The 23,899-nt window shown below is 36.2% G+C and overlaps 1 protein-coding gene across 2 annotated transcripts in view; it reads left to right on the plus strand.

Moving 5' to 3' along the window:
• The window catches only part of LOC113500648 (forkhead box protein O-like), a 77,677-nt gene that overhangs the window by 50,422 nt on the left and 3,356 nt on the right, over positions 1-23,899 (plus strand). Inside the window, exons 3-8 of one of the 2 annotated variants that reach the window (XM_026881508.1) lie at positions 12,044-12,214; positions 12,489-12,589; positions 13,603-13,842; positions 14,179-14,387; positions 14,588-14,775; positions 14,890-15,400. In XM_026881508.1, the coding sequence (XP_026737309.1) occupies positions 12,044-12,214; positions 12,489-12,589; positions 13,603-13,842; positions 14,179-14,387; positions 14,588-14,775; positions 14,890-15,072 (1,092 nt within the window). In that variant the 3' untranslated portion in view covers positions 15,073-15,400. Of the gene's footprint in view, positions 1-12,043; positions 12,227-12,488; positions 12,590-13,602; positions 13,843-14,178; positions 14,388-14,587; positions 14,776-14,889; positions 15,401-23,899 lie in introns of both variants that reach the window. The other variant, XM_026881507.1, reaches the window with a different exon arrangement.

The following is a 23,899-nucleotide window of genomic DNA, read 5'->3' on the forward strand; positions in this document are numbered from 1 at the left end:
AAACCCGATATCATAATCACAACAAATTTTGTCAAATTATTAGAATAAGGCTGTTAGTCAAAATTGTTAATCAAGATCTTATTAAATTCGATGCATAAGTACATTACTCCATTATTGATCTAAAGTCACAACACAACTAACACACTTCGAAGTTTTATCAATTGCATTAAATGTGTCAATGATCGGACAGCCCTACGAGGAAGACTGCGTTCCACTGACACAATGCTACGCGCGTAATAGCATTGAGATCTATTTGATTCGGATATACGAATGCCAATACTATAAAAAAGCTGCTGTACAAAATAAACAAAATATTTTTTTTTTTGTATTATAATTATTGATGTATTTTCGTCAACTTAGTTTTAGATGTCCTAAATTTAAAATTTGTTAGTCAGACCAAAGGCTCCTTTTTTAAATTGGCAACACACAGTTAAGCAGTGTTTTTTCCGTTACCAATTGGATTTAGTCTGTTACTTTATGAATTAAATCTTTGAAAATGATGTGAAACTTGTTATTGACTATAAATACCTCCGTTTTGAAGAAGCGATTAGGTTTACGGTAGCGTATAGCGTAGCATCGTAAGTGGAAAATGAGCTCGAACTAGTGGCGTCGGTGTGGCGCGCGTTCCCCCCGCTGCCGAAAAAAGTTGCAAGTCGATGGGCGGCGCCGGCGAACATTCAAATTTATCGATTGTCCCGCGCGCCTCATTACTACATTCCTCAAAACTTACCCACTCACCAACTTAGCCCTTTAGCCCCACCACTATTGCCACATTACTTTTTATACCCCCACCGATGAAGGCCGTTTTTTCATCGTCAGTTATTATTGTCTGTTAAACTTTAAGTGCTTGGCGGCTAACTTTCGATGTCTTCGTGATTTACGGCGAGCCGTTTCGAAGTGTTTTATCGAGCATAAATGTAAGTTCGCTACTTGTTGAGACTGAAGGTCGAAGCGGGTTATGATCTGAGTATTACTGGGTCAGTATTTTATAGGCTCTTCAATGCGTTCCCAAGTGTCTATATTCGTGGGTATCGTATGGTCCAAATACTAGACTCCTCAATGAATCTGTGCAAGGCATTCATACGGTGAAAAGCATTCGTAATTTGAAATAGTGTTAAGTGGAGGAACGAAAGCCATATATCTAGTGAAGGAAGGAGCGATGTCGTCGAACAGTAGTTTCGCATCTGCGGGTGTGGGGGGATAGTGAGGTGGGGGGGCAATGATCCATTAATCTGGCAGAAGCCCATGTGGCGCCACCGACGTACCTGGCGACGCGACGCACGGACGCCTACCTAACGACACAGATCGTACATTTTCAACATGTGCAAATATGTATAATATAAAAATTTATTGAGTGTCGTGCTCTACAGATACGTTGAGGACAGATTTTACACATTAATTAAATCTAGTGACTGGTGACTATTTAAAGACAAGCAGAATAAGGGTTTAACGATTTTGGTGGCTACCTAATTAAGATACACTTATTCGTACATTTAAACATCTAATTTTAATTATAGTTGACTACAACAATGATTAATACCCACGAATTCAACTAATTTTCCTTTTTGTACGTATATTTTAGCTTTGTAATTAAATCCTACAACAGAGTTAATTATTATTTATTTAAGCTAAAATGACCCGTTTAAGTTAATATAACATACTTCCGCTCTTAAGCATATATTTAACTTGTTTTATACTAAGAAGGATCAAGAGTTCGTTTTATTTATCAGTAATCTGTCCTTTCCCATAAATATAAAGTCGGTAAAATCGACTGACATGACGCATCTACGTAATAAGTCCACTAGGCGTAGTAGCGAGCTCTTTAACTACCGTTGCGCTACTTCCACTCTCTCGTGATTCCGGATATCATTCCGGGTAAGGCTTTCCGTCTATTTATTGCCAGTACGTAGTACTACTGACTCACATGAATACGTACCACGACCTTCGTACTAGGTTAATGACACATCATTCCGCTACTACGAAATCTCGTAGACCCTCTACGGACCAATAAAATCGTATCACCAATTTATAGATTTTTTGATTGCGCACTGATTTTCTTACATAAATAAAAGCAGAGTCTCCTTTATAGAACGTAGCTCCGGTAAAACGGTATGATAATTGTGGCAATTTACGGAACGCAATTCACTAAGTGGAATATTTTACTTATCCTCCAGGCGTTCCGCAGGGCACGACTACCTACCAGCTTATACATTGAGATGTATTGCCGGCATTCATTACTGTACACGCGCTGTTATTAATGTGTATAGGTAGAAAACCAATGCGTCGGCCCCGACCGATAGTATAGTGCATGACCACGATGACGCGACTCGTGGAGACCGTTATCTGTCAAGGTGCCCGATTTTGGTTCAGATAAAATCGTCGCGCTAACTTATCGTCCATTCCCCGTCTGAAATATGACCTCTTTTCTAGTTTGTACGAAATTTGTATGCGAGCATGTAGCATGCAGGGTGCATCGAGTTATAGCACACGGAAACAGTGGCGTCGCCGCCAACCATGCACGGTAACTCCGACGCCATATTTCAATCGCGGAATTGACACATAGCTCTTTCGCAACGCAAACTTTCGTGCGAAAACTTCAACCTGGCATATTTACTTAAGGTATTCTTCTCGAAACATACCGATAGCTCCTTGACGAGTGAAAACTTTTATTCATATAGATAGGTCATGCTCTAACCGGTGGAAGTTTTCACATAAATTGGCGGTCATTCGACGCGAATATGCTGACTGAGGGGGTAACAAATATGCCAACTTGGGTTGTTATAACAGCGATATGTAAGTTCTGTGATACTTCGCCATTAAGTTTATGGAAACGACGGTCGAGATTACATCACACTTTCTGAAAGCTTTATGTAATTCTTCTTTCTGCGTTATCTGACGATAGGTACTGGAATATTTTTTTCCACTTTTTCGAGTATTCTCATCCGTCTATTAATCAAGAAGACAGATTTTATGGCAGTTGTAGAAATTCATCTTTTGGTTCGAAAAGCGGCTGAAAAATTCAAACGCAATCTGTCAAACGGCTCCCTAATTCTAATTTAATTAGCGGGGAAGTTTTCACGCGTGGGAGACGACCGAACGACAATGACGCGTTAAAATGATTAATTTTTGTAGAAGCGCCGGCGATAGTAATACCTACGTTCCCGAGTGCGCCTTTCGAACGGACGATTAATCTTTCTCTTTGCACCATTGTACCGCGATCCCGGTATTTTTTCTGTCTTACAATTCCATTAAGAAACTGCTACGGTTAGTTGGTACTTCACAGCTCTTCTCATCGTTTCATCGTTAGGCCCATTGAAGGATTGAAAAGGTGTTTGCGTTCAGCTGTGGCAGAATAGGTTCCCCTCGGGTTTTTAAAGTGTTGTCTTGAAATCACTTAGGCTTCGATAGTTATTATCCACGGAGAATGAAATGTTTTAAACTTCCTGCGTCATTCGCTAACAATGAGTTCAGGAAAAATTATACAGTCATTCCTTGTTCGTTCAATTGAAAGATAATCTTGGAAGATATTTTTTTTGGTATTATGGTTTGATGCAAGTGTAAGCGGGGTTTTAATAGATTGGGATTCGTTACAATGCACTTTAAAATAATTATTCAAAAATGTATGAACATAAAATCGCACTGCAAGGCATCTTAGGTGGGGTCAAGAGCATGATGAGCAGATGTCGGATTTAGATCTGGGAACTCGCCAACTGTTCCGGACTCGTTCGGTCTTCTTACATAAATTAAGTTCGCTTTTTTTCTATTTCTACAATACAAATTACACATGTTTGATTGTAAAGCATCAAAATAAACTTCACTTTATACCATAGTGCAACTTTCATTTTGCGTTGAAATAAACTGCAATCTTTTATAAACTATTTTAACCATCGAGAGCTTCATGTTCCTAATTTTAAACTTGTTTATCAGTTTGATAAATTCCTTCTTATAATTAGTACATTGGATTAAATGAATTCTTCAAACCGAATATATTATTCGTTTGTAAATGAATCGGTTATACAGTGATTATGTAGAGTGAAGTCATTGGACCTAATTATAATTCGATATCGTCGCTACATGGCTGAGGTCATCCGTGTGATAAGCATTGCTGAGCTACCCGCGTCGCTAACACCGAAGTGCTGTTTTACCGGCAATTCGAATAGAGCTTCCTATTATTAGACTTTTATTGATGTCCCTCCTTCTTGGTGAAACGATTACGTTAAGACTATGTGATAAAAAAGAAATGCCAAAATTCTGACCTGAATGTAGGTAAGAAAAAAATGGTACCTAATGACTTTTTAGGACAAATTTGATGATTAATATGTAAACTTAGTTTCAATTTACAAAACTATTCAAAACTAAAGACCCGTACCTAAATTAATTTTTTAAATAAGGTACCTAATTACTGTAAAGTTCGTCATAAATTCACTAACATATTAAAGTTATATTGCACTCAACCAACAACTAGGAAAAAGGTCTGTTTCTGAGTAGCCTATTGGATACTCACACGTATATATACACTCAGATTATCTCTACACGCAGTTCCAAACATTGACAAAGACAAAGATTGGCATTTCCTGCGAAAAATAAAAAAATAATTGACATTCAAAGTTTTTGTGTAGATGACGCAAAACACACGGAATTCCTTCTGTTTTTAATAGGTTTTCAGTCCAGTTTAATATGCGACCATATTTTAACAATGCGATTTTCTAACTAGGCTTCTACGACACGTTTTTTCTTAGAATTTTCTGCTGCATTAACGATCTATTCTAACGAAACTGACCTTAAACTTAAACTACGGTTGAACGACAATCTATTTCAGTTTTACAAGGACTGAAATATTAATTAGGTATCGCTTGAAACATGAGTTAATACGTGACTAAACTGCAATCAAATACGTGACCCTTTTTCTGATCTCCTATTAATAGATAAAGAATTTATGATCGGTCTTGGTCTTCAGATCACGGTCTCACTGGTAGGTAGTACAGGTTATCACAAGTCTGATTTCCTAATTAGCTTTATCAATCGACTTTTGATACGTAACCTACCGGAAAATGTTTGTAGCACACAACACAACGCGCTTTAAGGATTAGCAAAGATCGATTCCACTGATCAAATTGCTTGACGCAACCGATGCTTTTTTGTTTCCTGCCGCGGTGCACAGAAGATTAATTTTTTAACTCCGTTTTTTAGGGATGAGATTTTTACCTAAGCTTTGTTTTTGTCTATAATTTTTACAAGTCAAAATTTTTCAAGTCAAGCTTTCTATAAGAGATGGTAGCTGACTCGGAAAACTTCGTACCACCTAGAGGACGATGATAACAATACGGGAATAATACAAAATTTAAGTATATCAAGTTTCCTATCTCTCAAGTAGTGCAAATTTGAATTTATACGTTTTAGTAGTTTAGGACTCCATCGCGGTCAAGCGCTACGCCTTCTTCCAAATACGTAATTTATATATAGAAAGATAAATAAAATATTGTAAGTAGTTTCACTTCTGATTGAATAACCTAAAATTATCAATATGGATAAATTACTATGCCTTTTTGACTAAATAAGCCTAACAATATCGATTACGTGACGTATATCAACAGTTTTTGCGTCTCAATTCTAGTATGTAAATAAACATGTGGCTGTAGTGTATTACATAGATAGATAACACCCGTGTGACGTCACACAAATTTTACCGAAGACATTGAATAAAATGTGTAAGTGTTTATTTTTATCTAGAATACCAACTAGTGTGTTTTTAGAGTGTACTTATTTTTAATCAGATTTAATTATTTTTATCTATTACTAAATTAGTTATGAGGTACCTACTAGACTGTTCGTTGTTGCTTAATACTATCTACTGTATTTTCTACGTTATTATCGTACTATAGGTATTTGGAACGCTTGGATGGTAAAAAGCAATAACACAACCTACTGTAGGCGACGTTATTGTCACAGTTTTTAAGAAGACTGCCAAAAAAATGATGTTTCCTAATTATAATCTGACTTTCTTTTCGCTTTTGCCATGTTACATTTCAATCGATACTTTTTTTTAAATTGAATCGTTTTGAAAAAATAACTGAAAGAAATCAGTTTTAAATAGTACATTCAAATAGTTTGATTTTCAATCATTATTTGTTTGATATTCTAATTATTTAATTCACTTGTTTCTCTACAGTACACTTTATCTCGCAAACCACGTTCTTTTGTTGGCAAGGTTTCCGTTGCATACGTCTATTCTGCGTACATCTTACACCTCGCCACGGTCGGGACATTAATCGGAACATTAACGTGATTTATACGGAACCCAGATATAAATCCATGAATCCGCGGGCTTGAGCACGCCTGTCGAATTATTCTTTTTCTTGCGTAATGAACGAATATTTTTACTTATTTGGGTAAGTTTTTTGTTAAATAGTTTGTTTGAAAACTTGCTATTTTTTCATGATTTGTGATCACTTTTGTGTCTTTTTTTAATATCATGTTCTTTGACTAGTCTGATAGGATATAAGAACATCATAAACATGATATAAGATTTAATCTTCAGGAGTAAGAAATTGAAACTTATAAATTGTTTTGTGTTTTGATTGATTTTGCTAAGAACATTAAAGTACAACGTGCAAATAAGATTCTTCTACTTCATTATATCCTATGTCATTTTAATAATACTAAGTATTCTTTCATTATCACAATATGGGTCATCGTGATTCGATTAGCCTACCATATTTTATCTAATGTTCAGCAAAAGACTTAGTAATATTTTATGTAATTGCTGATAATAATCTACTTATAGATACGTACACTGGAGGGAAACTCCAGTGTACGTATCTCTTCATTTAGATCTGATGAGACTAATCCGATATCGTATCTGAAAGAAGGTTTTTTGTTCAAATTGTCACCGTGATCTGCGTGATGACAGGAAATGATATCCAATCTATTTAATGTTGTAAACGATACACTTTGTCGACCACGTGCGTTTATCAGTGTTATAAAAGATGAAAATCGTATATGATTTATTATTCGTCGGCTTGACTCTGAAAAGGAAAGAATCCAGCAACAAAAAAATGTTTCGAATTTTAAAAATAATCACGTTTATCTTAAAGTTAACGATAATAATATATGTATGAAATCTTATAAAATGGTATCTATTCGCAAAGGCCTAAATTCTATAGCTAATTTAATAATAAGAAATATAATTTCACTTTAATTACAGTATTTGTCATAAAATTCGTTACTTTAAGAAACAAATTACGAATTCTAAATGTGATCTTAAACTTTGACTGACAATTAACGTTTACTGAATTCAAAGCAAATATTTCAACAATCACATTTCTGTTACGAAGTGAACATTCACAATTAATTATCAAAGTTAAAAACAATTATTATGCGTAGATAGATATATATTTTAGTGTTATCTTGATGCGTGACTTTCTTCTTAAAATATTATTAAGCTTAAGTTTACTAAAGGAGTAACGTTTCAAACATAACGTGCAGTAAACACACTATTAATAATCGAATATACTTATGACTTTTTTTTTAAACAAAATTAACCATTTATTATTTAGAGTAATTTTAAGACAACTCAAACCTTGTCGTCAAGCCTGTATAAAGTTTATTCACTTCAACAATAATTGCTAAGCCGTTGACCCGCGAAGCTTCTATCCGACTTCAATATAGCTCATTAAGGAGGATTGACGGAGGAAATTTTGATAACTTAAATGACACAGGTGAGCCGACAAAAGATTCGTAATGACGTATTCAAATCAGGGCGACAGCAGATCCGACCTCAGTACAATCGAATTACGAAAATTCCAATGTTTTATTAAGTTAAACTTTGCTTCGGCAGCTCTAAGTGAATTTATTCCTACTTAGTTATCGGCTCGGGAAAAGTCATCTTGCTAACGTTTCTGTAAGTTGAATAATTAAATTTGTCACTGGCGGTTGACACGTCACTGGATTTTCTTCCAAATTTCTTGGAGCCGTCACGTTTGCGGCTCCCCCCGAGGCCGACGCCCCTTATTGTGTAATTCCCGATTCTCTAATTTGAATTATTTATTATTTGATTTCACACTTCAGAAATATTTCGATCGCTATTTCATTTTATAACATTGGGGTAATAGAGAATTTTATTGGAGAATCTTCTTATGACCTGATCATGATTTTCTGTTATTAATGATAATGTTAATTTTAGATTTACCACTGCAATAAGGGACAATTTTCCATCATATATGATGACATTAATGTTGTGAAATACTTCAGTTTTTTTTTTAAATCGCCTGATCGACATTGCACACGTTACATAAAGATTATGGAGTCCCGCGTAAATCAATGTTGAAAACTCATGACATAAATGAATATAAATGGAATTCAAATATTCAAAACCATGGCGTTGTTTTTAAGGGTCACGTTTTTAAAAACTGATCTGTGAACACTTGTTAGTTGAGTGCACCTCACCTATGCTGAACAGTAAACAAAATGAGAACGATGTAAAGTTACTATACCAGTTTCTAAACGAAAAGTGGACTTGTATTCGGCAGCTTCCATAATTTCATTCATCTAATAACAGCACTAAATTTTTATATGCGCATACATTCCGTAGTGACGCATTGTCTGAACGAAGGACATACCGGGGTGTATCGTTTATACAAACACAGATTCCTTAACGAATGAAAATTGTGAATACTTAGTTTTGTCGGTAGCTTACATGATGTCAGGAAAAGCCTTCAGACAATTCCTAGTATCTATTATGTAGTCTAAAAATAAATTGATGAAGGTATCATTAAAAACCTGATTCAAATTGCAATTGATAAATGATAATAGAGACCTAAGAAACGTTTTCGTATGTAGAATCAAGATTAGTAATTTAATGTTTTTGAATGTCGAATTATCATCTGAAAGAAAGTTAGCCTCTTATCCTGCGATAGCGCTTCCCTTTTTTGGAGACACACCACCTTGAATAGATTATAACAACAATATTCGTTTCCTATACATAATAGAATGCGTATAGTTTTGTAATACATTTAATTTAAATTCATTTTGAAGGTCCGTCGTATACCTATGCATTGAGCTTGTCAACCTAAGAGAATAATCGCGTTGAATTATTCAACAATACTTTATACCATTGCTCCGGTTTTCTGCGTTATCCTAAAACGTTTAAGTTCTCAAAACTTTTAGTAAAATAACATTGGAAAAGGATTTACTAACTTGATTCAATTTATGAACCGCCTTTGTATTTTATCGTATAGAATTCCATACATGCTATTATCATTGGTTACCTATTAAACAATTCCACGTTGTATACATTACGCGTATTTCTATCGAGACAAATATATTTTACAACATTGTATAATTCTTGTTTACAACACGCGTATTAAAATCTAAGTTAACTATTACTTCAAAACTAATCAGGCGGCTCAATTCTCAGCTCTCAGAAAACAAGCGAGGGCAATAAAGAGCGGAAATCATAAGCCATCGTTCGAAGATTGCGTAACGCTATATAATAGCGGTGGAAATTCGACAAAATTTAAGTCGGTGGAGCATTAAAGGGGACTGTAGACAGCGTAGACGGTTAATTCACCCCATAAGGGTCGCAGTGGCGCCAAAGATCCTGCCGTAGACAAAATTCTAAGTACGATGTCTTGCCGCCCCGGTTTGTGCGAAACGCTTGTCGCGATGTTCATTTCACAAAGTGCTGGAATTGATACAGCTCGCAATATAACGGACTTCGAGCGTAGTTTTGCTGTAATCCTCCACCTATACCGCTTAGATTGTGCACGTAATTATTTCTTTGGATTTAGAATTTTAATGTTGTGTTGTAAACTAATTTTATCATTTACATTATATATCTGAAATGAAACTAACATGTTGGTGGTTCAAAAATATATTTGTTGGTGAACTCAAATTTAATGTTACCCATATGACGTGGTTTTTCAGTTCTATCTAAAATCTCGAAAGTAGTTGTTCCCCAAATTTGCTCTTGCCTCATCATTACAGTAAAATGACATAATAACATAGTGATACCGTACAAGATTTTCTTTGTTACATACATCACGCAAACCTAGTTACAGATTTATAGTTGTGTACAAGATACGTCGCTTCATGTCAGATTATATGTATTCCTCGCATTCTCTGTTCAAAGTACCACATTCGGTACCCGTTCAATCTCCACTGGAGCGTGGAGAAATACGGCCGTATAAACCATAATATATACCGCCGAAAAAAAAAAACAGGTAAATTACATGAAAAGCTACGTACGTGATATCACAGTAGCAGAAAATTCGATTAACTTAGTTGCCTGTCAGCAAACTATATATCTTTACTACCCATAAATTATATTCGTGAAATTATTATATCGGATACATTAATATGGAGGCCTCTGTAAATATATACCGATTTCCTACTATATTTGGCTATATGAATGAGACAAATCAAGGGATAACTGCGCATAAATTAGGTATCATTAAATGAAAGTAGGCCTCAAATTAGTCTATTTATACAAACAGAATATAGTTTAATAAATCAAACCCGTTACTTACTTTTTGTAGAACATTTTTAAAACAAATATGCACTCAGTAAATCTGATATTTATCACAATTTTTCACGTTTCACTCGCTCCGAAACTCGAAACTTCGTGTTACAAACGGGTCGAGATTTTATACAGCGCGTGACAGGGGCGTTCGAAGATCAACGCGGGCTTGTCACTTTTATAGCTCAAGTAATTCATGGTAAGGGCTCTTGGCGACAAATCCATCAAAGTGTCGACAGGCCATTTGTTGCGTGTGTTTTCACGCTTGATAAATCGCGGGAGTTGTCCACATTTACTGGATTTATGTCCACGACCAATTGTTGTACATCACATAAACTTAATTGGGGGTACTTAATGTATGCTCATGTGAACTACCTACAGTTCGCGTACATGCAATTAAATAAATGTTTATACTGATATCCTTCAACATTTTACTATACAGATTATACTGAATCATGGAAAATATTGTTTTCAGTTTCACATTTTTATGACGAAGTTTAGGATCGGATCTATCTATGTTCAATAGTAAAACAAATTCGGTATTATCACAAACCTTACCTAAGGTACTAAACGTCTTGGTTGCGAAAATAAAAGAAAGCATTTCTTTCATACATAAAATTTGAGTGATTTACATAGTAGACAGAGGTATCCACAATTTATGCATTTTAGCTGAAATGTTACAATGACATTTTTGTTAAATTATCCGTGAAAATGTCGGAAATTTCATATCGAATGTGTTGCGTTGTTCTTCTAAGGAAAGTTTAATTTCAGTATTCCACATATTTATATGAAACTGAGTGTAGTCACCATAAGTGGCACTTCTCACGGGCACGCAGATATTATTTATGAACTGTTTTATAGCTTAACTTCATTCGTTGCTTGCGGTAGCTTTTATTCGTTCGACGGGAAAAAGTTGCGAGATTTTATTGCCGGTGTGAGATAGGACACGTTATTGCACTGCGAGTAACTTTTAACAGTAGCGGAGAATTAAAATAGTTTTTTTTTGTGGTCAACTGCGACCACGCCCGGATGGTGCGTAAGCACGTATTATGGATAACATTTTGCCATTTTATTTTTATAAGTCATTTTTATCGTCTTTAGTGCAACATAATCATGAAAACTTTTTATTATTTTAGATAAAGAATACCTTACTTGAAACTTTCCTTAATTTAAAACAGTTAAAGACAATAACTGTACAAAACTTCTAAAACCTATCAGTCTAAACCTATTAACAATATTTCCAATTATGATAGATCATGTTCTTAACTATTAAGAATAGCTTCTCGTAAAATATTTGACGTCATCGAGTAATTATCCACTTCGTTAAATTGAATCGCGTTAAACTTTATCAAATAATTTGCGGAAAATCGCAATTCTTTTCCGATTTTGTTTAATCTTTTCATTTTATTGTGATTCATTTGATTCGCGTCGGCGTGATTGTGAAACTTATTTTTCTATAGCTATTCCCACTTAGTAACGCTATTCTGACTGATTTTAATTAATGGCAGTTATTTATTTTTGTTATAGAATTCGATCCGGCACAACCTGTCTCTTCACAACCGCTTCATGCGAGTACAGAACGAGGGTACGGGGAAGTCGTCCTGGTGGATGATCAACCCTGATGCGAAGCCGGGCAAGTCGGTGCGACGGCGAGCGGTTACCATGGAGACGTCCAAATTCGAAAAGCGGAGAGGCAGGGTAAAGAAGAAGGTATGATATCGCTTTAATGGTAGCGATGTCTTACAATACCTTTATTTTATTTTTTTCTTTCTTTAGCTATAGTTTTTTCATACCGTAGCTATTCTTAGACATGAACTCCGTTTGATTCATAATTTTCTTAGATCAACGCATGTTTTTATTGTTTGCATTTGTTCCTGTAGTTGACTTAGATACTTATTTTTTATACGTGTATAATTTGAGTTTTCCCAAGTTGTAGTGATAATTTACCATAGGAATTGTATCTTATTTATAGGCTGAAATATTAAGAAATGAAGCAACAGCCGACGCGACGCCGAGTCCCAGTAGTTCAATATCAGAAAGTCAGGATATGTTCCCAGAGTCGCCGCTGCACAGGTATTTCATAACGTTTTATCTTCTATCACATTTATTTTTATCTTAGCGAAATGTTCCCAGCTTACAATAGAACTTTAGACGATTATTTAGAATTGTAGTGTACCGTCGTACAAATGATACAGGTAGATTAAAGTAGAGGGAAGTCCAAAAGAGTAGTGGCAACAAGCCAATAATGGTAACGGTCTCGGACGCTATTTTACGATACTAATTTGACTTTAAAGGCTCTATAATTTACCTGCCCGGGAAATGCAAGAAGCGATTTCTGCCAAAACCGAGAATATCCAACATAGCATTATTATTACTATGCAACCTCAGCGTGAAGTCCTTCGAATTATTGAATTTTTATGACAACTAGAAACAGTGAGCCACGCGTGATACAGTTACTCTATAATAAAGCCATCGACATAAAGCTGCGTTGACCAGACTAATAAAATTGAGTTATTGCAACTCTGCTACTTTATGATAAAAGGTTTTAAATCATTCAGAACCATTAGATGATGAGTTATGTGAATGCTGAATCTCGTCAGTTCGCCGATATTTAACATTTTTATAGGCGATTTATTTTATCTGGATTGCGAGCGTCATCGACATATATTTTCAATGGTTCGGTGAGTGCCGAAGGGCCGGCCTATAACCCGTATCTTATCCAACATTCTTGTCACTATTTGTAGCAATAAAGATATTTCTGAGATGACCACTGATCTCCGTTATAGTTATCGCTTCATTTACTATACAAATTTATATGTTAGTGAACTACGTAGACATTAGATTTGCATGCTCCCCATTACACTCTCGTTTGAGATTGTTTAGTATCCATAGTTATTTTTACTAGTTGAACTAGCTTTAAGATTTCTTTCTGCCAACCGTTTCATTTTTTGCATCTAAATTGATGATGATATAGTTATGTCTTTAAGATCATTGATAACTTCGAGAAAGAATGTGTTTTCTCACATAACTGTCATCGTCAATCGAGATAAGTATCGTTTTTTTGACGCTTCTTCGCTTGCGCGTAGCAATTTCCAGTTGTCGCCGGACTTCCGTCAGAGGGCGCCGTCCAACGCGTCGTCGTGTGGCCGCCTGTCGCCGATCCCGTCAATGATCACGACAGACTCAGACTGGGGCACAGAGTACACCCCCGCCGGTGACTACACCTCTACCAGCGATTACTCACAGACGGACTTCGGACAAGACGAGCTTGCCGGCTCCCTCGCCGATTCCATGAAGCTGGCCGGAACAGATCCATTCCTCAACACGTAAGCATTTAGTTAGAGCTTTGCGTTGAAGGCGGGATTTGGGTTGGAATCCAAAATCCGTCATCGACTCTACCGAAACAGTGGTCGTAATGCGTTAGTCCTAGAGTGCGCTTTGCTTTATTATAAAACCTATAGATTAACTAAATTATTTGTGAGATAACAGGTTACATTTTTGGAGATTTGCCGAGCAGACTTTAATTTGAAAACGAAATATTATCTAAGATAACATCATGTGTCTGTATTTCTTATTTGAGTTTGAGAAAATTAGATCATATTTGTTTTTGTTTTCGTGGGATTAGCTGTCAGAACATAATAACAGAATGTTTATTTTACCAGGTACGTTCCAACCACGACATCCTCGTCTTCTGGGGGTACGTATCGGTACAGCCCGTATAGCGGGTGTCCGCGGCACCCGCACGGCGGCTGCGCGTGCGCCAACATGTACACGCATCCAGCGCACCCGGCGCACCCCACGCATCCACACGCACTCGACCACTTCGCCAGGCCGCCTCCGCCCGGCGACTCCGCTGATATCATGCAAATAGGTACGCAGGTTATGCAATCATTTAGATACCTACTGCGACCACTTAAGCAATTATTATAATCAGAAGCAGAAATCTGCCAACCTAAAAGTTCTATCCAAAATTTTCCCAGCTTTTATGTTATACCTAAGTACTTTTTTCACCTCATTAAGTTTCAAAGTCGCTTCCAAATTAATTAATAGAAACAATTTATTTATGTACAGAGAATAATCAGCCACAAATGGTGACGACGTCGGACGCGGCGCTGATGAATGGCGGAATGATGGTGCAGACTGGAGCTACTGGCCCCAGCACGGTCTTGGGTCAGATCGTGGGAGCGTTAAACACTGGGCTATCAGAGGACCTTAATATTGAAACGCTCGAACACAGCTTCGACTGCAATGTAGAAGAGGTAAGCAGATAATATAAAGTCATGAAGTTAAACGCAGCCAAGGATAATGAAAACGATTTTTTGCAGAAAATTTGTTAAACTATTTTCTAAGGAATATTCTTTTGTTTCTACTAGGTGATCAAGCACGAGCTCAGTATGGAGGGCACCCTGGACTTCAACTTTCCACAGCAGCACAGCGGACTAGCCGCTGGCGCTGAGAGCCAGTTCGCTGCGCCCGCGCCGCCCGTACCCACGACGCTATCGGGCGGCAACGGGCCTCGAGCACCGTACTCCGTCGCCCGCTCCTGGGTCCATTGAGAGCCATACTACCCAATCTTTGGACCAGTTACCTACTTACAAGTTCACATTGTCCCCTGTAAATATTAATGTGACGCAACTTTATCCTCTTTTTGTTACTTTCGCATCGTAGTCGAGATTTTTTTGTTCTTTTATCATGTTAACTAATGTTAGAGTTTTATTTAGTGTTAAGTGGACGGTTACCGATCGTTGTTGCAGTCAATTGTGTTAGTGTAGGCTTTAGTGCTAAGCTAGGTGGAAGCTTGTGATATAGATAGGGTATCGTAATCTGAATGTGGACCCTGGAGGGGGGCGGCAGATGTGCATCGCTGTTCGACGAATGTTAAAGGTAATCCATTTCATACATTTTAATAGAACTAGTTTAATGAAATACAATTCAGAAAGAATCCCGTAAATTATTTTATCAGTGAATCTGAAACTCTTTAACAAGTGAAATAGAAGAAAAGAAAATATGAGTGAACGTTTAACAGTACGGCGAAGCAATAAATCGTGAATATCAACAATAATCTACCGAAACTTTTGTTCTGAGTATCCGATAAGTGGCTTGCCCGGGGCCGGCGCTACCGATATAACCAAGTATTGTATGCTCTGTGGAAAATTTTATGATATTTTTGTTTTAATATCGTGCTTTCTTGATGAGTATTAAACCAATTCCCGTTGTTTAAAATGCCAATGCGACCCATTTCTTTGTAAGAAATAAAATAAACTCAGTTACATGACTGACATGATTTTGATAACACTTTTTGCATTATAATTTTAATGTTCGCATTGAAAACATTGTATGGCAAATTTCACGAAAATTATCTAGTTCTAAATAAAGAATGAATGATTTTCTAGAAGCAAATATTGATTCAATTTGTATGTAAATATTTTTATATTATGGCGCGGCTATTCACAGAAGATTCACAGCATTCCTTATGTCAAACACATAAAAGGGAGTACCACTAGCATGCCGACTTTATCTCTATTCATAAGACAAATACTATGAGAAAAAATCAGAGCGAAAATGAGTTTCGCTTTTACGACTGTACCTAAAAACAGAACCACAAAAAAAAATGTAGTTTTCTGTATATTCGCGACCCCCAAAATCTGCAGTAAAGCGCGGTTGTCTTGACACATTCATATTTACGACATTAGGTATTACAAAAGATAAGTACATCACTCATGTTTACGTTTCTTTGTACGTGGATTATGAGACGCGATGCCTTCTTTATTTATGTTAGAACCAAAAAGAGTGTTAGGTGTACGGCCATATCATTTGTTTGCAAATTATATTGGCCCATGAATAATTTGTTGCCACTGTTAACGACTGACTGTTGAGGCTGCTCCTTATATATGACACATCGACCTCATGTAATGCTGAAAACTTTGATGGTTAAATATTATACCAGATTAATTTAATTTGTTACAACAACAATATTTAAAAATATATACTATTAGGTACACAATATTCTAATCCAGTACCAAAACTCACGTGATCCGTGTTACAAATTGGACTGATAATAAACATCGCCGTCATTATACGAGTAAGTACCTTATCGTAAATCAATCTTGATAATCAAATTACGGCATTCAATTTGAACACCCTAAAAAGCAATCATAACAAAAATCTTCTACAATACTCCTGTAATTTAAATTATACGGTTTAATATGAAAAATAATTATAATTAGAGTCCTATTGAGTGTGGTTTGCCAGCATTCGAGATTCAATTTCACCATTGAACGATCCTATTTGTGCGCTAATGAGGGAGACCGGAGCTAGCGAAACTCGTAATTAATCATATCATTTTAGCGTAAACGGTGCCCGTCGCGCCGCGTCGAGCGATCGCCTCCGAATAATGGAATATCACGAAAAAATCTCCAGAACACGACGCTGGATTAAACCCGCTTCGGTAATGACTTGTTTTTTAGGGTTACAAAAGAATGAATACGTCCTCCGCAGACGGTGAGCTTGCGGTGGAAAATATCTTGTTAATTTTTTAATACTTGGACAGGACGGAAAGTTAATGGGGGGTAAAAACTCCGGATCGAGAAACCCGATTTTTAAAAGTAGGTACGTGATTTAACTTTTCATTTGGCTGCAATTAAGTAATGGCCGTTCCATTATACAGTGTTCATTTAACCGGCGACTAAGGTATTTCTGAATGTAACACAATTTCAAGAGGGAATAAACGCAAACTTCGTTAATTTTATATTCCGTTTCTTTTGACGGGTGAAGTCCGCTGCCAAGACATCAGTCAACATTGGACGATTTTATTAACGAGCTGATTTTCATAAAGTGTCCGAGCGGGAGAAGACATCGTTTAAATTTCTGAACTCATCCGGTATTCCATTCGGCTAGCTACGTAATTAGGTACGGGCCCACCTTTACACACGATTTCCCGGCACTTGTTAAAAGTTTTCAATTGCGTTAGGAAGGGTCCTTACACGGAATTTATTCATTATATTCTCCCCGGCCCCTCTACTTAATAAAAGCTTCTTTGCTCTTTTTTCACCCACCTCGGTGTTGTATTATAGGTAAGTATTTTAAATATTTGCCGCATGGCGTCTCTGATGAGTGATGAATTATACATTTATTTCAGAATTTTTATTACAGTATTAACGATTATATTTCCATAACTGACGTGACAGTTGCGACAGTGGGTTTCTCAGTGTGACGGAACACTATCCAAAGAGTTAAGGTGGTAATCTTTATTTTACTGAAAATACTTTTGGTCATGACTTATATGCCTATTAACAAAAAATGATTTACGATTAACTAAAAAATATTATTGTATAAATGTACAAAATCAAACTTTATTGATTAGTACTCATCTACTCTACTTTAATGAAGTTTAAACTAGAAATACTTGAAACTTTATATAAACCCGACAACATCAAACATTATACATTAAAGTCCCAGTCTAAAACATCTTATTAAAATACACGGCCTCATGGAATCCGAAAGTAGGAGCAAAAAAATCAAATACTATAAGTTCAAAAAGTTGTTCACTTTGTAACTTAATTTCGGGGTTTAATATAAGTCTGCGGGATGAACGACGCATATCCAATAAGTTGCTAGCTCTTTATTGTTTGACAGCTTGCTGGAGTTCGATCAGTTATTTAAATGAGTGCCAACATAGTTAAGGATGTCAATTTTCTTGAGATTTACGTGACTACCGCCCCCTTCTTTGTAGCGTAAATATTTTATGCTTTATATTAAAGCCGCATCTTTGCGTTAACGTCGGTTATCATCGTTCTACTAATGTTCCTCAAGTACCTCCTGCTTGTAATTATTTTACAATACTTGTGTTGTACCGTATTTCCATTTATTGTTCCTACCTGCACACAGGTAGTTCTGTTTTAAACCAGTCCATTTAAGTCGGCTTCTGAGATAGTAATTAAAGCAGTTCTTTCTGCTGAAACGCCTTGAGACCCAATTATAAAAATAGTACCCACATTACAAGAGCATTTAATGGAAGTACAAGAACTGTTTTTCTTGATTACTGACACTCTTTTAAATCCCTTCTTAATACAACGGCAGCAAGAACCTAAAATACAACTTTCTCGGAATCTCGTCTGGTTCATGCAGCGATCTACGAAACTATTTTGCTGACCCTTTGACATTCAGCTTTCTCAATTAGGCGAGCGTGTGCGGCCCAAAAAAAAAGAATCTTACGTAGGGAAAGTTTACGATCATCATGGCTTGGGTTTTAACTACACCATGTAATATAAATTAATGTAATCGAACATTATCTAACTGCATCCCATCATCATTATCTTGACCGCTAAGCACATCACTAATGAATGATGATTAGTCGTGTTCTCGTGTCTTTAGCAAAAAATTCAGGAGTACAGTAATTTTGCGGAGCTCTTTTAGCATTCATGGTGGATGTCGACCCCTCTAAATTGGATTACGTGTTAACTGTCGACAGAAGCGTGCCCCTTCGTCTAACAATTTTATGATTTTATTGCGAAACCCAAAATGCGTTGCGATTATGACGAAACAAATTAGGACGCCTCACATTTCGGAGGATTTTTTTCAAGTAACTTTTAGAATTTCTTGAGGGACAATGAAGATTATGTAAAGTCAACTGGCAAACTTCAGTAGTAGTCGCGAAAAGTATTTGGCCAAAATGGGCTTGGAAAACTACATGATTTAAATAGTTACGTGCCATTTTCTTCTTCAATTTTCTTCAACTAGATGAAGAAAGCATCCTTTAAATTCTTCTTTAGATTATCACAAACTTTGTTTTTTTAACTTAATTAATCGATATTCAATCGTTTATCGATATTAATTAATGTCCAAAAATTAGATAAGCCTTTTTTAAAACTGTTTTCGAGCAATAACTTTCTTGGTATCTGTAGCCTAGAACTACAAGACTTTTTCGCTTCTAGGAAGCTAATAAAGTTCACAAAGCTTTGCACAATTTAACACACGACCATTGATTAACTGTCCTTTTAAAAAATGCATGAAGACAGGCTGTGCCGTTGCCAACCCGTTTGCCCAGGGCTATAGACTGCAAGAAATACAGACGCAATGAACTTACAAAGAAGGTAAAATGTAATTCCAAAAGGACATAAATTAAAAAGGATGCGAATGCTTGTATTTTGATTCTCTGATCGATTAATTCAGGAGTCTTTTTTTAATTTAAGAGTCGACACCTTATCGTGATATGACACTTCATTTTATGTTCAAGTAATGTTAATGTCCAATATGTTACTCGTATTTTACTGCTATGCGTTGAGACTATTTAATAATAATAATATATATCCTGGGACTACTCACACACGGTTATCTGATCCCAAGCTAAGCAGAGCTTGTGTTATGGTAACCAGACAACTGATAAACTTACTTAAATATTTCTAAATACATACATATTATAGATAAATTACACCCAGACACAGAACAAGTGATCGTGCTCATCACACAACATTTGTCCTGGGTGGGAATCGAACCCACGACCTCCGGTATAGCAGTCAGGGTCACTAACCACTAGACCAACAGGCCCGCCAAATAGAAGTATTATTTTCATATAGTTACGTTGATTGAATAAGTACATTCAAATTCAACAAGTTTTCAAATATTTTTGTTTTACAGTTACGGTTTCCTTCAAATTTAGTTACATTCCTTCAGTTTCTTAAAATGAAGACCTACAATATTATGTAGCAGAAAATCATTGTCTTTTTTCAATTTTTTCTGCATTATAAGCAAGATTTTTGAACTTGGGACAGAAAGCAAATAAAACCAGCAGACTATTTGTTAGCTTCTTTTTAGTTGTCATGTTGCTGAATGTTACTAATGAATATATTAGGATGAAAGTTCCACGTATTTAGCTTGTTGTTGTTATATTTTTCATTGAAGTCAAGTGTTAGGCGGTTTCTGAAGTTTCGTGACACGTGTTGCGATGGGCGTTGGGCGTCTCCGCCCCGCCTTCGTGCAACAAGTGACTCGCTCCCCGCACCCCGCGACCTCCCTTAGAAGCCAACGGGGCCGTCGCAAAGACAATCCCATTTTTTATTCCCGTCCCATTGAAAATACTTTTGCAGTAAAAGTAATTGCTTGCAAGACAATCTCGCTACATGATACTCATCGGAAATCGCCTTTTCATAACAGATTTTGAATTTGAATGCTATAAAATCTATCATTTGTTTTCGCTTGCTTTTATGGGATACAATAAAGTTGTTGCTTATTAACCATTTCGTTATGTTCGAGCGATATTTTTACTTCTTAAGGTCAACGTAACATTGATTTCTGTAAGCCAATTGTAAAATTTCCATTGTTATGGACTTCATCTGAACAACAATTGCAGTGCGTTCCATTTCATTCGCTCATATCAAGTCATTGATCAATTTATATAATATGAGTCAGAGCGTAGTAGCACGTGTCTACGAGTTACTTATGCGTCCGTGACCCTTGTCCTACGCCGATGGTTACGTAAAACGGCGGACTGGAATATTTTAAAAAATACTCAGCAACTAATAACAAATGGGCTCAAGCAATCGGCTTAGAGGAAGTGTGCCCTAAATAACACAAGAGTTAAGAGGTCGCCGGTCCCCTTGTATGAATAAATTTGCGCCAAAGACCACCCCGCCTCACCGGATTCACTCGATAACCGACGACGCCTATGCTTTATAACCCGTGACATCCGAAACTCGATTTATTATCACACTGTCAAGCTCGAAGAAAAAATCGGAAAAGTTTACTTCGTCTGTCTGCGGCATGCGGTGTCGAACGACCAACCGCGCAATTCTATCTCCGACGCAAATTAGTTGACTTTTGCAAAACTTAGGAATACATTGCCTTCTTGTTGACCACTTGACACATCTAATAGAAAGAAAAAGAAGATATAATATTCCCTATGACAAGCTACAATTTTTTAACCAAGCAGGTTGCAAGTTTTTTTCAAACCTTTTGGAGTAATTAACATTCCAATCACTGCCCAGAAAAACTATACAAAACTATTATGAAGGTTTTGCATCCGTGATGTCTACGTGATACCATCATTTGCTACGTAGGAACGTAGATGATTACTTGAACGATTCATTATGCGATATCATTTGTACTTTGACCCCTTTCATATAGTAGTAATTAATTTACACTGCATTTGCTTTATGGACAATAGAAAACACGTTCTCAAGTCACGCAGTTCTACATAATTGGAGTTTTAATCCTCAGGGAATAGTAGTCAAAGAGAAAAATATAAAAAAAAAATGTTCTGAAATTGAGACTTCTAATTAAACCTAAATAAATGCAATTATCGAACTGTGGACTAGTTGAGTAGCCAGATTTCACGCCTAATGAGTGCTTGTGCGTGGTGTATATAATTGACGTGATTTCGCGCTCTACGCATACTTCTCCCAAAGCACTTTACAACCAAGCACATATTTTACAGAAACTCATAGCTTGTTAAATAATACTTATTTTTTGTAGGATAATAAATCTAAAGACAATTTTCACCTAATCACATAAAAATGATGCCTTTGTTTAGATAGGTTCGGGGAACATTTTAATATGAGCGAAAGACGGCGATCAGATACATAAATTTATAAAGTGATGTCAAGTTTATAATACTTATAATTTCAATAATGGGTCCTTGCTACTCACCCCCGTGAAAAACATGACGAGGTACTGAAATCCTAACAATATTACCATCTACGAAAACTCGACGGCGTCAAATAAACTTTTTCAAGTGATTTGCTTTTACTAGATACTATAAATAATCTCAATTTTCCCTACGACACATGTTTATATCACAAGTACTTCAAGGTTAAAGAGTGTCAGATCAGTCTGTTTATCAACAAAATGTTTCCCTTTTGAAAGCTTTTCGTAGGTCAATTAAAGAATAAGGAAAATCAACCTTGGCGCCTTGTAAATAAAGACTGTTTACGTTTATCAATATGTGTTATAACCCTGTCAGGTATTGAAAATTATTTACAAGGACCAATTTAAAAAATCTCATCAAAATCGGTTTGCCACAAACGAACGCATACACGTCTAGGCCACTTAAAAAAGAGCTCATGATCTAGGAACTATCTCCTATCAAAAAATCCCCTTTTTCAAATAAAAACCACTTCTAAATCGGTTTACCCTTACAAACATCAAACTTACAACATTAATTTTATTCAAGTTAAAATTGCACTTATAATATAAGCTCAACAATTCAAGTTGACTTGAATTATAGTTCTAACTTTTGTATCCTAATCTGATAACATTCGTTCATTACCTACATAAAGTTATGAACTATTCTGAACATAAACTTAAAAAAATCGAAGACCAAGAAATTAGTTCCAAGAGAAAATCGCCAGCAAACTGAAGAAGATTCTCACAGTTTTATTAGTTAGAGGGAGCTGCACTGTTTTTAGTTAATTTAAACTCATTCTATGCGAGTCTTATTTCGGGATAAGTATGCCAATTATCTACATCAAATATTAAGAACGTACTCATTCTGAGCGTGACTCACACGAAGAGAAAGTCTGTTACATCGCTGAATATGCGACAGATTTATCGTGGTTATAGGGATGTCCCACTTCTTAAAAATATTTATCGATAGAAACAGTTTTATTAATACTTAGTTATAAATTTGATAGATTGTTTGTCTTCTTTAATATTGATTTGTGTTGTTGTTTTTTTTTAAATTTTGTGGCTTTTAAACGCTTTTTATAATTTGTTAACTTTTATCTATGACGTTTTTCAACATTAGGTATTCTTTAACTAAACTAATCTCTAACAATTATGAAAAAAGCTGCAATTAATTTACTTGAACTGCTACTACACGTGACTAAATTCACCCAAAGAAAGTAAAATCAATTCTTTAACGGAAATCACAAAAATAATAAGGTACCTAACTCTCATTTAAAGTAGTTGATAAAATATAGTTAAAACATCGATAAGCGAGGTGCAGCCCCAAGGGTCGTCACCTGCGGGGCGCGGGGCGCCGCAGACTTGGCGTCGCTTTGTCGGGCAGGTTACGATTTACACTCCACCAACTCAGCAGAAACTCTGCCCGGACGAGAAATGCTGATAATCCACATCCACAGACGTTGCGCGAGAATTAGATCGAGATTACTATGATACCGCCGCGCCGTGAGACGGTTTTATTGCTCGTACACATTTAATTAGGATCTATATAGCTGGTTCTCGAATATACACTTGTGGTTTATGATGCCAAATTAGATTTGTTGGATACTTATTTAGAATCGAATAAATCTCTGGCGGAATAAATGTTTTTGGCTTTATTAGGATTGTCGTTCTGCACAGAACTTTCGGCCTCTTAAATAGGTACGTTTAGTGCCTTACCTACTTAATGTCATAAGATCTAAAGTGTTACAATATGGTACGAACATA

The sequence above is a fragment of the Trichoplusia ni genome, chromosome 14 (genome assembly GCF_003590095.1).
Source record: "Trichoplusia ni isolate ovarian cell line Hi5 chromosome 14, tn1, whole genome shotgun sequence".
In the NCBI taxonomy this organism is placed as follows: Eukaryota; Metazoa; Arthropoda; class Insecta; order Lepidoptera; family Noctuidae; genus Trichoplusia; species Trichoplusia ni.